The sequence below is a fragment of the Nicotiana tomentosiformis genome, chromosome 7, assembly GCF_000390325.3.
Source record: "Nicotiana tomentosiformis chromosome 7, ASM39032v3, whole genome shotgun sequence".
In the NCBI taxonomy this organism is placed as follows: Eukaryota; Viridiplantae; Streptophyta; class Magnoliopsida; order Solanales; family Solanaceae; genus Nicotiana; species Nicotiana tomentosiformis.
Genome location: NC_090818.1, coordinates 93,204,532 through 93,221,341, shown reverse-complemented (window position 1 = coordinate 93,221,341; position 16,810 = coordinate 93,204,532). Strand labels below are relative to the sequence as shown.

The following is a 16,810-nucleotide window of genomic DNA, read 5'->3' as shown; positions in this document are numbered from 1 at the left end:
GCTAGAAATCCTCTTTCAAAATAGAATGCCCATATGATCTATACATGGAACACATAATATTATGTAATTGAAACAACCTGTACAAACAAGGACAACAAAAGGGGCACCTATTATCTGCATTAATAATGTATCTCATTAGACCGTCCTTAGTGTTCACATATCATGTTATACACTTATGCATTTCATAGACCGTCCATAGTATCTATTCATATCGTACATCCACACCTCTTATACACAATGCACCTATGCATTTCATAGACCGTCCACAAGATTTTATAAAACAATATACCTATGCGTTTCATAGACCGTCCACAGGATTTCATAACACAATGCACCCATGCATTTCATAGACCGTCCACAGGATTTCATAACACAATGTACCTATGCGTTTCATAGACCGTCCACAGGATTTCATAACACAATGTACCTATGCGTTTCATAGACCGTCCACAGGATTTCATAACACAATGCACCCATGCGTTTCATAGACCGTCCACAGGATTTCATAACACAGTGTACCTATGCGTTTCATAGACCGTCCACAGGATTTCATAACACAATGCACCCATGTGTTTCATAGACCGTCCACAGGATTTCATAACACAATGAACCTATGCGTTTCATAGACCGTCCACAGGATTTCATAACACAATGTACCTATGTGTTTCATAGACCGTCCATATGATTTCATAACACATTGGAAACAATTTACAAATACGTACATCTCATAACCTTTCACGTCACATATCACCTAATCCGTACTTTCAACCACTTACAACATTATTATTTCATTGGCTCTCTTGGCCATACATATGATTCTTTATTCATGGCGCAATAGCCGTATTTTATATTCCACACTTTCATTTCTTCCCTTTCATAGATCATCATCATAATTATCAACAAGTAGAATATTCTGAAAATCATAACTTTAAGTTTATTAGTAATGAAGGCTTTAAACATAATCGATTTCTTTCCAATAAATGGAGTAAAATGATTGGCAATCGAAGCACACATTAAAATCATACACAATTTCCACTCACGAATACGTAAAAATGCAAAGCATATTGAAAATTACTTACAAAGCATAGCATTAGCTAAAACAACCACATATGGGCATCACTTGAGTTCATAAACTGTTAGCCGATTATATTGTCGAAGTCAATTTTGGAATAGTTGAGTCAAAGCTCATTTCATAATCTATCTCACATTATTTTATTACATCGGCACCATTGGCCACAAGTATACCTTTTACTATTGGCACGTTGGCCACACTTTATATCCCCAATTCACTGATTTCACTTCCAACCATCTTTATAGGTTATTAACAATAAGACATTCCCAATCAAGACTTTAGGTATACATATGAGCAATTAAGAGTCTTAAGAATATTGAGATTTTCTCACACAATTTGGCATACTAGCTTTCTTTTGAAATACGATTCAAGCCACAACATTTTAATACTCAACCCATCAATTGAGCCAACATACATCAATTGAGCTTTCCTTAAATTACTACAATGTTCCGGAAATTCTAGCAATCCCAATCTCTTAGATGAATAACTTGAGGGTTGTCCTTATTAATCTTCCAAGATTTGAGCAAGACTTGATGAATAATTAGCCTACGGTTGTCCTATCTCTAAAACACTCTCCCTTCTCTCTAAAACATCAGATTTTTGCTCAAAAATGACCCAAAGCGTGTATTTAACGAAGTAGGGTCGGGTTTTAAAAACTCAAAAATGGAGCTCCGGAATAGGTTCTGCGGTCGCATATGCGACAGCATAATGGATATGCGGACCGCATATCGGTCGCATAATTACAAACCAAAACGATCAAAAATTTTCCCGTGTATGCGGTCCGCATAACTGTTATGCAATCGCATAATGCAACGCATAACAGTTATGCGGTCGCTATGCGACCGCATAACTGCCCCCGGACTGGTCCTTCTCCTGCTCACTTCTGCGGCTATTATGCGGCCCGCAGAGTGATTATGCGGTCGCATAAACGCGCTTTTCTGTCAAAAATTTTCCTTTACTTTCCAGTGCATTGTTCAACCTAAAAAGTCCGAACCGTGGCTCGCAAGCTCGCCGCGAAGATTTTATACCATCCTCAAACACGTAAGCCTACTCCGGCACCACGAAACCTTGAATTCACTTGCAAAATTTACGGGGCTTTACACTGAAATACTTCAAAATTTTTCGGGGTGTTACAACTTTAAATTGTGGCATGTCCCCATGATGCCTAAATATAAAGCAAGAAGTAAAGGAAACTCCCCTGAATCATCTAGTTTGGGTCTGATAGAAGTCGGGATCTACTTTGCACGCCCGACCTAGTGCACACATCCATGCTGAAAGTTTTTTCTCTGCCTTCTTTGAGTACACCCTACACTTATCATGCTTACTCTCTCCATCTCGTTCTTTTAGGGCCCCTATTGCTCCTTCCATCTTGAAGACGACCCTTTCTTTTCCCACTTTGAGCATGAGTTGCCTTTCTTGAATGTCCAGAATAGCTCTGCCAGTAGCCAAGAAGGGTTTTCCTAAATCCAGAGGGAACTCCCTATTCTCTTCCATATTTACCATGATAAAATCTAGGGAACAAAACTTTATCCACCCGAACTAGCACATCTTCCACTATTTCTTCAGGTATGATTGTGGTCTGATCCGCAAGCTACAAGAACACATGTATATATCTAATTTCTCCAATCTCTCCCTCCAATTTCCTGAAAAAAGACAAAGGCATAAGAGTAATAGAAGCACCTGAACCGCACAAGGATATTTCAAACTTAGTACTTCCTAAAGAGCAAGGTATAGTAAAACTACTTGGATCTCCACACTTTCGAGGGAGCCTATTTTGCAGAATGGCATTACAATGCTTTGTGATCTTGACAATCGATGTCTCTTCCACTTTCCACTTGTTGGACAATATCTTCTTCAAGAACTTAACATAAGTTAGCATTTGAGAGAGCACCTTTGTAAGTGGTAGATTAACGTGCACCTGCTTGAGCACATCTAGGAAATGCCCAAATTATTTGTCCAACTTATCTCTTCTTTGATTTTGGGGAAAAGGTAGAGCATGTATGTATTTTCTTTTCTCAGTCTCCTCATTCATTAAATTCCCATCCTTCTTCTTTTTCTGAGCCCTAGTCTTCCCCTTCTTCTTCAAACCATCATCTACCCTCACTTCACTTTCTTGAATGTTGTTATTTTTCTGCTCCTCCACAGTCTCTACATGTCCTTCAATCAACTCATCCTTTTGTTTTGCCATGGGATCCTTTAATACATACTCACTCCTCAAAGACACCGCATTTATTGTCTCTTTTGGATTTCTTTTAGTATTAGCATGGAGAGTTCTCGGAACCCTCTCATATAATAGATTCGTAAGTTGCCCCACCTGTCTTTCCAAGTTTTGGATAGTTGTGCCATGTTCACGATTAGCTTTGCCATGCGTTTCAAGCCTTTTGTGAATCCTCTTTATTTTCTCAGTTGTCATAGGTGTTTCTCAAACTTCGGTTCGTAGCGTATAACTTCCTTTGAAGAAGATCGAGTCATACACCAGAGAAGTTAGACTTGTATCCTGCACACGGAAGAGAAAAATCCTGAAGAATAAAATAAAATTGGTTCCTGAATTAGCACCAAAAAACTATTTTGAACACTATTGATTGCCAATCCCTGGCAACGGTGCCAAAATTTGACGAGCGCAAAACACAATACAAATTTGTTGCTCGCTAGCCAAAGATAGTACAGTTTAATTATCGTCTCCACAATGTTTGGATTTAAACAATGTTCAAATAATTTCGCGCTTAACACTATTAAGGATGATTAACACTTTGGTTGGGATGATTAATAACTAATAAAACTAAAACAAGTAACAGTTGATCACAGAAAGACAAGAGTTGAGCAACACCGAAATAATCAATGGGAGAAATAAGGGTCATGATAGGATAGGTGCAAGATAGCTATTTGGGATCCAACCCTAGTTCAATTCACTCTAATGTTCTAATGATTCTCACGAATTTACTCGATGATTAGTTCAAACATATAGTCAAGACTCCTCTCTCGAATAAATCTTAACTCTACGAAGTGAACTAATATAAGCACTATGAAAATACGCAAGCATGCGTTAATGGATTAGTCTTCATGAAATATCTCTCGAATATTCTCCTAACTTGATTTTATCAACAATTCAATAAGCTCTTTCGATTACTTAAAAGAATCAATGAATTAAACCAAACACAATAATTCAAAGATATCACCAAAATATCCCTCTTTCGATTGAATTAACTGGTTAATAATGTTGCAAATAACCCAAAGCTCCATAAATGAATTCAAGCAAAGAACTAGAGTTATCCACAAATATCAATCAAAACACCATATCCGTCAAACCCTAAGGGAAACTACTCCATAATCATGGAGAATGTCATCACAATTAGAATTAAAGAGTAAGAAAACATCAATCTAACATTACAATCCAAACTTCCATATTGAATTGATAGAAAAATGATGAAATCGTGTGCCTTGTAGCCTCCAATGCTCTCCAAAAGCTTCCAAGGTCAAAAGTCCCTTCAAAAAAATCTTTTTGGTGTATTTATACCATGTAGGAGTGGGCCCAGACGAAACTACCCTTTCCAAGCCGAAACAGAAAAAATGCTCTGTAAAACTTGCATAGGTGCAGCGCACCATGCGCCGCCCCACGCGGTGTGCCAGTGGAGAAGTTCAGAGAGGGATTTCTAACGGACAGCAGCACAAATGCACTGACGCGCCGCCCCATGCGCATCCCCACCGACACGGCTGTGCTAATTTTCCAGAGTAATTCATTTTATTTATGTTTTGATAACCGGACATGGTTCTCGACCCCCAAACGCGATCCCAGTTTAATTCCTCGGACTTTTACTCAGACTTCAAAGCTCCAAATTATTCGATTTAGCTCCAGATTATCTTCTTAACTTGGAATCTCTTCCTGCAAGGCATAAAATACATAATAAGTGCAATTCACTATCATTTAAGCTCAAACACCTGTAAAATGCAGTAATTAGAGTGCAAAATATGGCTAAAACACGGGTTTCTAGCCTACCATCACCATGTAAGCCACATCTCGAACCTTTTGGTCCGCATAACCCTTTTGCTTGGACTGAGCTGTAAGAAGACACTCCTGAATCACTTTAACCTTTTCCAAATCATCACGAATCAAATCAATTCCCAACAATCTAGCCTCACCTCGATCAAACAAACCAATCGTAGAACGACATCGCCTCCCATATAAGGCCTAGTACGGAGCCATCTGGATGCTTTACTGATAGCTATTGTTATAGGCAAACTCTGCTAGAGGTAAAAATTTGTCCTAGTGACCCCCGAGATCGATAGAGCATGCCCGCAATAAGTCCTCTAACATCTGAATAGTGCGCTCGGAATGTCCGTCTATCTGAGGATGAAATGCGGTACTCAGACGTGCCAAACTCACGCTTCACAGCTCTTCAAAAGTATGAAATGAATTGCATACACCAGTCCAAAATAATACAAATGGGTATGTCGTGCAAGCGGATAATCTCCCAATTATATATCTGAGCCAACCGCTCTGAATAATAGGATGTCATCACCGGAATGAAGTGTGCGGACTGAGTCAACGGGTCCAAAATAACCCAAACAGTGTCATATTTCCTCAAGGTCCTTGGTCAGCCTACCACAAAGTCTATAGTGATACAATCCCATTTCTACTATGGTATCTCCAATCTCTGAGTCAGCCCACCCGATTTCTGATATTCATACTTCATTTGTTGATAATTAAAACACCGAGAGACATGTCCAATAATGTCTTTCTTCATCTTCTGCCACCAATAGTGCTATTTCAAGTCATGATACATCTTCGTGACACCTAGGTGAATGGAATACAGTAAATTGTGAGCCTCTTCAAGGATCACCTCTCTCAACCTATCAACATTCGGAATACAAATTTAGCCTTGAAGCCGCATAACACCATCATCCCTAATCACGACCTCCTTAGCACTACCCCATTGCATTGTGTCATTCAACACCAACAAGTGAGGATCATCAAACTGGCGAGCCTTGATGCACTCCAACAATGATGAATGGGCCACAACACAAGCAAGAACCCGACTAGGCTCTAAAACATCCAACCTCATGAACCAGTTGGCCAAAGCCTGAACATCCATGGCTAATGGCCTCTCTACTGCCGGTAAAAATGCCAAACTACCCATGCTCTCCACCTTCCTACTCAAGGCATCGACCACTACATTGGACTTTCCTAGATGATATAATATGGTGATATCATAGTCATTCAATAACTCTAACCATATCTGTTGTCGCAAATTAAGATCCTTCAGTTTGAACAAATGTTGGAGACTTCGGAGGTCGGTATAGACCTCACTTGGAATGTCATAGAGATACTGCCTCCAAATATTGAACGCGTGAATAATGGATGCCAACTCCAAATCATGCACGGGGTAATTCTTTTCATGAACCTTCAATAGACGAGATGCATAGGGAATCACCCTATCGTCCTTCATCAATACCGTGCCAAGTCCAATACCCGATGCATCACAATACACGGTATAAGATCCTGAACATGTGGGCAACACCAACACTGAAACTGTAGTAAATACAGCCTTGAGCTTCTGAAAGCTTGACTCACACTCACTAGACCATCTAAAAAGAGTACCTTTCTGGGTCAACTTGGCCAATGGGGCTGAGATAGATGAAAACTCCTTCGGGAACCAGCGATAATAACTTGCCAAACCCAAGAAGCTCTGAATATTTGTAGCTAAAGTAGGTCTAGGTTAGTTTTGAACTGCCTCAATTTTCTTAAGATATGCCTTGATACACTCGGAAGACACAACATGACCCAAGAAGGCAACTGAGCTAACCAGAACTCACATTTCTAAAACTTGCATATAGCTGAAAATCCTTCAAAGTGTGAAGTACAATCCATAGGTGTTTCTCGTGCTCCTCTCTACTGCGGGTGTAAACCATAATATCATCAATGAAGACATCATGAAGGAATCCAAATAAGACTCGAACATTTGGTTCATCATCAATCCTGGGTAACCGATACTTGTTCTTGATAGTGACCTTGTTCAACTATCGATAATCTATGCACATCCTCATCAATCATTCCTTTTTCTTAGCAAACAACACTGGCACATCCCAAGGTGAAACACCGAGTCTAATGAATCCCTTGTCAAGCAAATCCTGTAACTGATCCTTCAATTCTTCCAACTCAGCTGCAGCCATATGATACGGTGGAATAGAAATAAGCTGAGTGCCCGAAACCAAACCGATGCAAAAGTTGATATCCCTGTTTGGTGCTATACCTGGAAAATCTGTAGGAAACTCACACCTCAGGAAACTAGCAACTAGTATTGAATCCATAAAAGGAACCTCCACACTATAATTACAGATATAAGCCCAATATGCCAGACACCCCTTCTCGACCATACACCGAGCCTTCAAATATGAAACCACTCTACTAGTGGAGTAACCAAGAGTCCCTCTCCACTCTAATCTAGGCAACCACGGCATGGCTAAATTCACAGTCTTGGCATGACAATCCAAGATAGCGTGATACGAGGAAAACCAATCCATACATAGAATAACCTCAAAATCTACCATATCCAACAAGCTCCTCTATTCTTCTTACTTGAACCGGGCCTTTTTCCTTCATTTTCTGAAGTTGGGTTTCGGACGATGATAACTGGGCTCGAGCAGTTTCTTTCTCTGCAGCAAAGCGGTCCATACATTCTTTCCACCGCAAAGACACCATTTTTATCACGTCGACCTCCTCACGAAGCTTCCCGATCATCACGATTTTTTGCTGCAGCTGTGAGACCAAAATATTAGCTATCGTTCCGGTATCAAGCCCATAGGCTTTCAAAAGCATCATTATCTGCTCAGATAAATTGATCTGATCTCGATAAGCCTTGGCCAGCTCAGCTCGGAGGTCTTTTATTTCCTCTTCTCTCTGCCCTAAGGAAAGTCTAAGGGAGTTCCTCTCATCAGTAGCCCGTTTTAGGTCGGCCTTGTATCGATGCAGCTCATTTTGGGATTGAGAACATGCTTCTCGATGAACTGCCGCTGACTACAAAGAAACAAGAAGCGAAGTTAACGAAAAGTGAACATAAAGGTAGTACCGGAAAAATAATTTTAAAAGCTCACCTGATTCAAAGCCTGCCACAATCCATGAAAAAGATCCGATTCATCACTAGCACCGGCAATGTCCTCAATGCCGGTAAACAGGTCATGAAAGGGATCATCTTCATCGTGAGGCCTGTCTAGATCGAGGGCTCCCAGAGCTTGGGCTTCCCGAATCACCCCTGCAGTAAAAGCGGGAAAGGTAGGCGAATCCTCGATTGTTGCTGCCCCAAATGAATTGCCTGGAGCATTCTCCTCAGTTCGAAGGGGTTCGAGGGCCCCTTCGGTCATATCCCCTGCCCGTTGAATCTGATGAGATACATATTCGATATCCGATAGTTTGGGGACTCTACCAGAATCCTTCTCCGGTATATCCTCAGTTCGAGGCGGAGCCTCATGAAGCACGATCCAGCCGCCGATGAGGCATCGGTGGTTCTCTTCATTCAGACCGCCAGCGCGGACTCATCATTTTCTTCTTCTTCTTCATCTTCATCCCTTAGGCGCATAACGGATTCCACGGTCAAAGGAATGGCATTCTTGTTCGGCTTATGAGCCATCCTCTTCTTCGGTTTTGGATCTTCGGGAACGGAGGCTCTTTTCCTTTTATTTTACTTCACCGGCTTTGGGACAGAGGCCGAAATTTCTTCCTCGTTAGACAAGGGCCTCAAAGCCGCGTCTTTACCCAAACCTGCATATGGAAAACCTTAATAAAATGTTTTGAAAACCACCTCGTTCGAATCATCAAAAAGTATGAGAAATGGGCCTACCATGATTTTTGGCCTCCCACCGATCCTTTGACAAATCACGCCATGAGCGCTCGGCGTATGTGGAGGTCGAAACAAGAGCTCGTACCCAGTTCTTGAGATCGGGAACTGCTCCGGGCATCCAGGGAACCGCTACATCACAAAAGGAGGAGTGTCGATGAGAGAAGAAATGAAAGAACAAAGTAGAAGTAACAGCAGGATCACACTTACGTTTCATATTCCACTCCTCGGGAAAGCGCATCTTTTCAGTCAGAATCAGGTCCGAAGTCCTTACTCGAACGAACCTGCCCATCCAACCCCGGTCCCTGTCCTCGTCAATACTCGAGAACAGAGCCTTGGTAGCCTGATGCTGAAGTTTTATTAACCCTCCTCGAAAACATCGAGGACGGTATAATCAGATAAGATGGTCGAGGGTGAACGGCATCCCCTCGATTTTGCTCACGAAATATCGAATCAGAATAACGATCCACCAAAAGGAAGGGTGGACCTGGCCTAGGGTTATTTGGTATTGACGACAAAAATCAATGATAATGAAATCGAGGGGACCCAACGTGAAAGGATAAGAATACACATTCAAAAACCCTCTCACGTGCGAAGTGATATCTTCGTCAGAAGAAGGAATCATTATTTCTTTTTTATCCCAATTGCAATCTTTCTTTAGTTGTTGGAGGTACTTCTCGGTTATCGAACATATATACCTCGATACCGATTCACATCGACCAGAGACCAATGAGCCTTTATCGACCTTGAAATCAGAAGTAAGGACGCACGCCCCGGGAACGCACTCCTCAGGCCGTGGTTCTGCCGGCGTATCATCGGTGGCACACTGTGAAGATGAAACTTTCTCTTTCTTAGGGATGGTTTGTGACGTTTTCTCCATTTTCGAGTTCAGAAGTAAGGAATAGAGAAAAGTGACAAAGATTTGGTAGAAGTGAAGAGGGGCTTTTGCAGAAAGAAATCACAGATTTACTGGTAAGTTGGAGAGTACAAAGAAGGACTTGGGAAATTTTGAAGATAGAAGATGTGAAAGTAGTAAAGGATAAAATAAAGGGTTATTTATAGGTTCAAGCGATGGCGGTTCAGTATCAGCGGTGGCCGACCACCGCCTTACATGCATTAAATGCCTTGAAAGACTAAACCGACAGGACAGCTACCAGATACGTCATGGTCGAACCCGATGGAAACGTCAGGTTATAATCCGATCGAGCCGTTAAAAAATCATATCGTTTCTCACCACATTCTTTCTGAGAAATGAGGGGACTATCTGTCTACGGTCGAAATAGATTTTGGCCTTCGCTCATCCGATCGAGTTCGAACGATGATCTATCGAAGTAAGATCCCGAAGGTGGAACAAACTAACCTCGAACTCGGGGAGGCCGATCTGTATCGGGGATCCATGTCGAGTTCGATATCATTATCAAGCTCGAATCCAAAACGAACCATGATGCAGAGTAGATCTATCATGCTTATAATCCAGAGACCAACCAACATTGACCTCGAATCAATTCGAGAGCTCGAGCCAGGATTGGGCTTGAACCAAGATCAAGAGCTCGAGTCGAGATCGAGCTCAAACCAAAATCGAGGGCTCTAAGAAAAATCGAGCTCGCAGACAAAAGGCGTTGCAATCCTACTAGAGAGAATCTTGGCAGAAATTGTGGAAAAACTGACTTATCATGGGTCTCCCACTGAATGTTTATTTTATTATGCTTAAAGCCAAATCCCTCCACTATAAAAGGGCTTGGTTACCATTTCTGTAGGACAAGTTTTTCCTCAGGCTTACATTGTAATAAAAACGTTATATTCTTCTACAGTAAAGAATCGTTCTTTCAGATTTCTTAAATCGATTCTATTTGTTGAGTCCTAAGATTCATTTTTCCTTACAACCTTATCTACTTCGCATTCTCTGCAATCCATATTTACATTTTTATTTATCCTTACAATTTGTATTAAGTTACGCCACATATCCTCGGAACTACGTATAAATTCAACTTTATCCAATTTTTCGGGTAAACAACATCAAAAGGAGAAAATGTTGTCAAGGTTTTTAACGAACATTATAACCTGAATCGCGCAGATGAACATTATTTATTTTGAAGATGCAAGTCAAAAAACGGTAGATGAAATTCACAATGAATTAAACTCGGATTCTTTATAATTATGTGTGTTTTATAACAATGCTCAAAGACAACAAGTCATTACAATATGCTTCTTTGGATTCTTTTTAGGTTTTCTGGTTTTTATTTTTTTATTTTTTTATTATACTAGTCGTGAGCAGTGGCGGAGCCACATTCAATTAAGGGATGTCAATCGACACCCCTTCGCCAGAAAATTACATTGTATTACTAAATAAATTTTTCTGTTTTATGTATATTTACAGTACGTTGACTCTCCTAAACTTTTCGGTGTATCTATTTTTTTTAAATATTTTGACACTATTTGATGAAAATTCTGGTTCCGCCACTATTCGCGAGTAGTCTCTAAATTCAAAAGTTCCGACTTGTTTTCTACCTGACTTATATACGGTAAAAGGCTAATCGCAACCAGTGTTAATTTATACCAAATCGATGTACTTTACCAATGGTCTATCATATACTATATTTTCTACTTTGTGCCTAAATTGTTTGGAAATTCGCGAACAGGTCCCATACCATATGGGTCGTTAAATTGAAGATGGGAGGACAGGGCCATACTTAGCAGTTAGCAGGCCTCTTTTGAAACCCAATCCAAAATGAGTTTGTTTAGACGCATTTTCTTACAAAAGAAACATTTCAATCTATGTAAAGTAGAAAAGAGATTTTTGAAACTTGTATTTTAAATATACTATAATATTTTTGTGGTAACTTGTATTTTAAATATACTATAATATTTTTATAGTCATAAGACTTCTAAAATTTTAGTGTTACAGATTTCATAACACTTGTATGGCGTTTGTGTGTCTATAAAGCTTTTCATTAAATGTAAAATAATTTTTTTTAAGTTAAATTACTTTTAATATAATAGAAACGTATCATTCTTTTCTAAACGAACTAATAATGAAATAGTGTCACATAAATGGAGGGGATAATACTTAAAAAAGGTTTTCTTTAGTCTTTTATAGCTTAGTGATAATTCTTTAAAACTTATTACATAAATTGGGACCGAGGGGTACCATTCAAATACATTTTTATTGGTCAAAGCTTTTCAAAAGGATTGTTCCTGGAATTTGTTTTTAAACAAAAGCTCAAACACCACTTTACTCTTCTACCATGTGATCAGTAAATGCACATCTTAAAATAAAAATCTCGAAATTCATAGACCAAGATTGTTGGATCTTCAATGTGCATGTATACTCAGTTATATATGCACGTGTTTGACGAGTCATTGACAGTGGGCTGAATCTATGATTTTGTAATTTGCTAGCTAAGCATATGATTAAAACATACAAATCATTTAGTTTTCGAGAGATATGATACCTGTAAGATTTTCTTACGTTTATTGGTAGCCCAATAAGTTTAAGGCTCATAATTAATATTTAATTAATGAGCAAATTTCATCCGTTCGATCGGTTACTTGATGGACGTACCAGATTAAATGAGAACCTCTATAAATTTGTCTTCTCTCCACCCATTAGGGTTACCGTATTTTATTTTCTCTCTTCCCTCACTAAAGTTGGCGGTAACGAAAGCTAGGAAAATGGGCGAGAAACCAATTTGAATTAACGCTTCCGCTTCACGATGATGGCTTACGATTCAGGTATGTTTTCTGTACGATTTTGTGTAAGATTATCATGTTCAAGATCCTGGCATCAATTAAAGTTTAAACATGTGGTATCACGAGCCTGGATTGTTTGAACTGATAATCTTCGATTATAAAGATATTAATTCATGACGTATGTGATGCACCATTAAACTGGATAAAGTTTTATGCTTATAGTATATATAAATTCTCTAATAAGGAATGTTATTTTCTAGAACCAGATTCTATAAAATTACATGGTCGTTGTGTCTTTGAGATTGCTCTTAACAGAGCAAGTGACAATAGGGACACTTGTGCCTATGTAGTCAGTTTACTGACTTTGATCAACCCAAATAGATAGTATTAGCAAAAAGTCCTCGGCGGCTTGATTCTGTTAGGGTTGTTTATGATTATTTATTTAATAAATTAAATAAATAAACAATCAATGAAGAATGAATACATTGAATATACGTCGCTTTATGTTCCTGTTTTATAAACGCCGCTGCATCTGGGATTGAAATATTAGGTATTGATGTTGTTACTAAGTTATCCCATTATGTCCCTGTTTTATAATTGCGGTCATGGAATTATGTTTGTTTCTTTAGGCTATTTTTTTTTAATATTCGGGCCATTGATTATTTATGTGTGTGTTTAAAGTTACATAGTTTGTTAGTCACCAAAGTGATCAAACTAGATTGTTTAAAGTATTCACATGCATAAAATCTTATGATCTCTATTTTGTGTGTGCACTTATGTTATATAGTTTGTTAGTCACCAAAGTGGCCAAACTAGTTTGTTTATGAAAATATGCATACATAAAATTATAGTTTATCCATGAAATTAATGAAATGCTTATAATTAAAAATTAGTGGATAAATTAATTTTCACTATTGCTAGAACTTAAGGATTTACCCAAAGGTGAATCAATTATTCTATGAATAGTGAATATGATGAGGTAAATTAATATTCTTAGTCAAATATATATTGTCTGTCCAAAGATGGCATATATATTTGGTTAAAAATATTTAATTACTTATTAAAAACTAAATGGCATTTAAATTATGATAGTGTGTCGTAGTATTTACTCAAAGGAGAATTGCGATATGCTTTAACTGTTTTGTTGAATCCATATTGATTTGTGAGCATGTATTATCTATTTTGCAGTTATTCCTTTTCATTCGCTTGCTTCGTCTGTTACTGTGTTCAACGGATTGAACTTTTCTGAATGGCGTGAACAAGTTTAGTTCCACTTAGGTGTGATGGATCTTGACTTGGCTCTGCTGAATGATAAGCCCGCTGCCATTACTGATTCGAGCAGTGCGGATGAGAAGTCTTTCCATAAAGCATGGGAACGCTCTAACAGGCTAAGCCTTATGTTTATGCGAATGAATATTTCCAACAACATTAAGAGTACTATTCCATAAACAGAAAGTGCCAGGGAATACCTGAAGTGTGTGGAAGAACGTTTTCGTTCTGCAGATAAGTCTCTCGCTGGTACACTAATGGCTGAACTCACGACCATGAAGTTTGATGGGTCACGTAGTATGCAAAATAATATCATCGAGATGACTAACATTGCAGCAAGACTTCAGACCTTGAGGATGAAGGTGGATGACTACTTCTTGGTTCAGTTTATTCTGAACTCGTTGCCTCCTGAGTATGGACCTTTTCAAATTAACTATAACACTATTAAGGATAAGTGAAATGTTAGTGAATTGTCTAGTATGTTTACTCAGGAGGAGTCAAGACTTAAGAAACAAGGGAGTCATTCAATTAACCTCATGGGTCAAGGAGTTGGTAAAGGATTTAAATTGAAGCCCAACAAGTTCAAGAAGAAGAAAGCACCTGCTAAAGCTCCACAGGATGCTAAGAAGGAACATAAGGCAGATACGTGTCGTTTCTGTAACAAGGAAGGACACTATCAGAAATATTGCCTGAAACGTAAAGCTTGGTTCGAAAAGAAAGGTACAATTAGTGCTTTTGTATGTTTCGAATCAAATTTAATAGAAGTTTCTAATAATACTTGGTGGCTTGATTCTGGTGCAACTGCTCATGTATCTACTACGTTGCAGGGATTCCTTACGATCCAAACTACAAATCCAAATAAGGATTTCTTGTTCATGGGAAATCGTATGAAGGATCCAATTGAAGGCATAGGGACTTATCGTTTGATCATGGAGACTGGACGTCACCTTGATCTATTACAGACTCTTTATGTACCTTCAGTTTCTAGGAATTTGATTTCTCTTTCAAGACTTAATATTTCTGGATTTGATTTAAAGTTTGGAAATGGATGTTTTAATTTAAATAAGAATGCTATTTGTTATGGTTCTGATTTTTTTAGTGATGGCTTATATAAATTGAAACTCGATATTAATTTTTCTAAATCCCTTCTTAATGTTCAATATAATATTGGAATTAAACGTAGTTCACTAGATGAAAGTTCTGCTTACTTGTGGCATAGACGTTTGGGTCATATATCCAAAGAAAGGTTAGAAAGATTAGTAAAGAATGAGATTCTTCTGAATCTAAATTTTACTGATCTTACTATATGTTTGGATTGCATTAAGGGAAAGCAAACCAAGCATTGTAAGAAAGGTGCCACAAGAAGCACCCAACTTCTTGAAATTATACACACCGATATTTGTGGACCCTTTGATGTTCCATCTTTTGGTGGAGAGAAATATTTTATTACTTTTATCGATGATTTTTCACGTTATGGATACATTTATTTGTTGAAAGAAAAATCTCAAGCAACAGATGCTCTCAAGGTGTTTGTTAATGAGGTTGAAAGGAAATTAGATAAAAAGGTGAAAATTATTAGGTCAGATAGAGGTGGTGAATATTATAGAAAATATTATAAATCGGGACAATGTCCGAGTCCATTTGTAAAGTTCCTCGAGGAACATGACATATGTGCACAGTATATTATGCCAGGAACACTTCAACAAAATGGTGTTGTAAAAAGGCGTAATCGAGCATTTATGGATATGGTTAGGAGCATGATGAGTAATTCCTCATTACTCAAATCATTGTGGATGTATGCTCTTAAAACCGCTGTATATTTATTAAACAGGGTTCCTAGTAAGGCAGTTCCAAAGATCTCTTTTGAACTGTGGACAGGAAGGAAACCTAGTTTAAGGCACCTGCATGTTTGGGGTTGCCCAGCCGAAGCTAGAGTTTATAATCCACAAGAAAAGAAATTAGATTCTCAAGCAGTAAGTGGTTACTTTATTGGTTACCCAGAGAAATTTAAAGGGTATGTGTTTTACTGTCCAAATCATAGTTCGAGAATTATTGAAACCGGTAATGCAAGATTCATTGAGAATAGTCAAGTTAGTGGGAGTGTTGAAAAGCAAAGTGTGAAAATAAAAGAGGTGAGGGTCAATATTCTACTACCCACGAATGTGCCTACGTCCACACAAATACTAAATATTGTTTCAGTTGTTGAAGAACACTTTGACAACACCGAGCAACATTTGGATGAAACACTTCGTAAAGAAAGCGACTCACAAATACCTGACACAAATGAACCACAAGAAATGCCATTAAGAAAATCTCAAAGGGTTAGAAAATCGGCTATTTCGGATGATTACGTGGTTATTTGCAAGAGTCAGATTATAATAAGGATCCAGTTTTATTTTCACAGGCGATAGAAAGTAATGAGTGTGACAAATGGATTGATGCCATTAAAGAAAGAGCTAAAATCCATGGAATACAATAAAGTCTGGGATCTCGTTGAGTTGCCAGAAAGTTCTAAAAGAATCGGGGTGTAGATGGGTCTTTAAGACCAAACGCGATTCAAATGGCAATGTTGAACGATACAAAGTTAGACTTGTTGCCAAGGGTTATACTCATAAAGGAGGCATTGATTATAAAGAGACCTTTTCACCGGTCTCAAAGAAAGACTCGTTAAGAATTATTATGGCTTTGGTGGCTCATTATGATTTAGAGTTATACCAAATGGATGTGAAAACTGTCTTTCTTAATGGAGACCTCGAGGAAGAAGTTTATATGGACCAACCAGAGGGTTTCGAAACTAAAGGAAAAGGTCAAATAGTGTGTAAACTGAAGAAGTCAATATATGGACTTAAACAAGCCTCACGACAATGGTATATAAAGTTTAATGATACCATAACATCTTTTGGATTTGTGAAAAATACCGTTGATCGGTGTATATACCAAAAGATCAGTG

General features: G+C 38.5%; 1 protein-coding gene across 1 annotated transcript; it reads right to left on the bottom strand.

Annotated features, from left to right (window-relative positions):
- Positions 1-7,117: 7,117 nt before the first annotated feature.
- On the bottom strand, positions 7,118-7,528 carry LOC138896017 (uncharacterized). Its single transcript, XM_070180791.1, has one exon. It carries the CDS (start codon positions 7,526-7,528, stop codon positions 7,118-7,120), a length of 411 nt encoding a protein of 136 aa, XP_070036892.1.
- Between the last annotated feature and the right edge of the window lie 9,282 nt (positions 7,529-16,810).

Coding starts and splice junctions, on each gene's coding strand:
- LOC138896017 (XM_070180791.1), bottom strand. CDS start 7,528: ATGCCGTGGTTGCCTAGATTAGAGTGGAGAGGGACTCTTGGTTACTCC.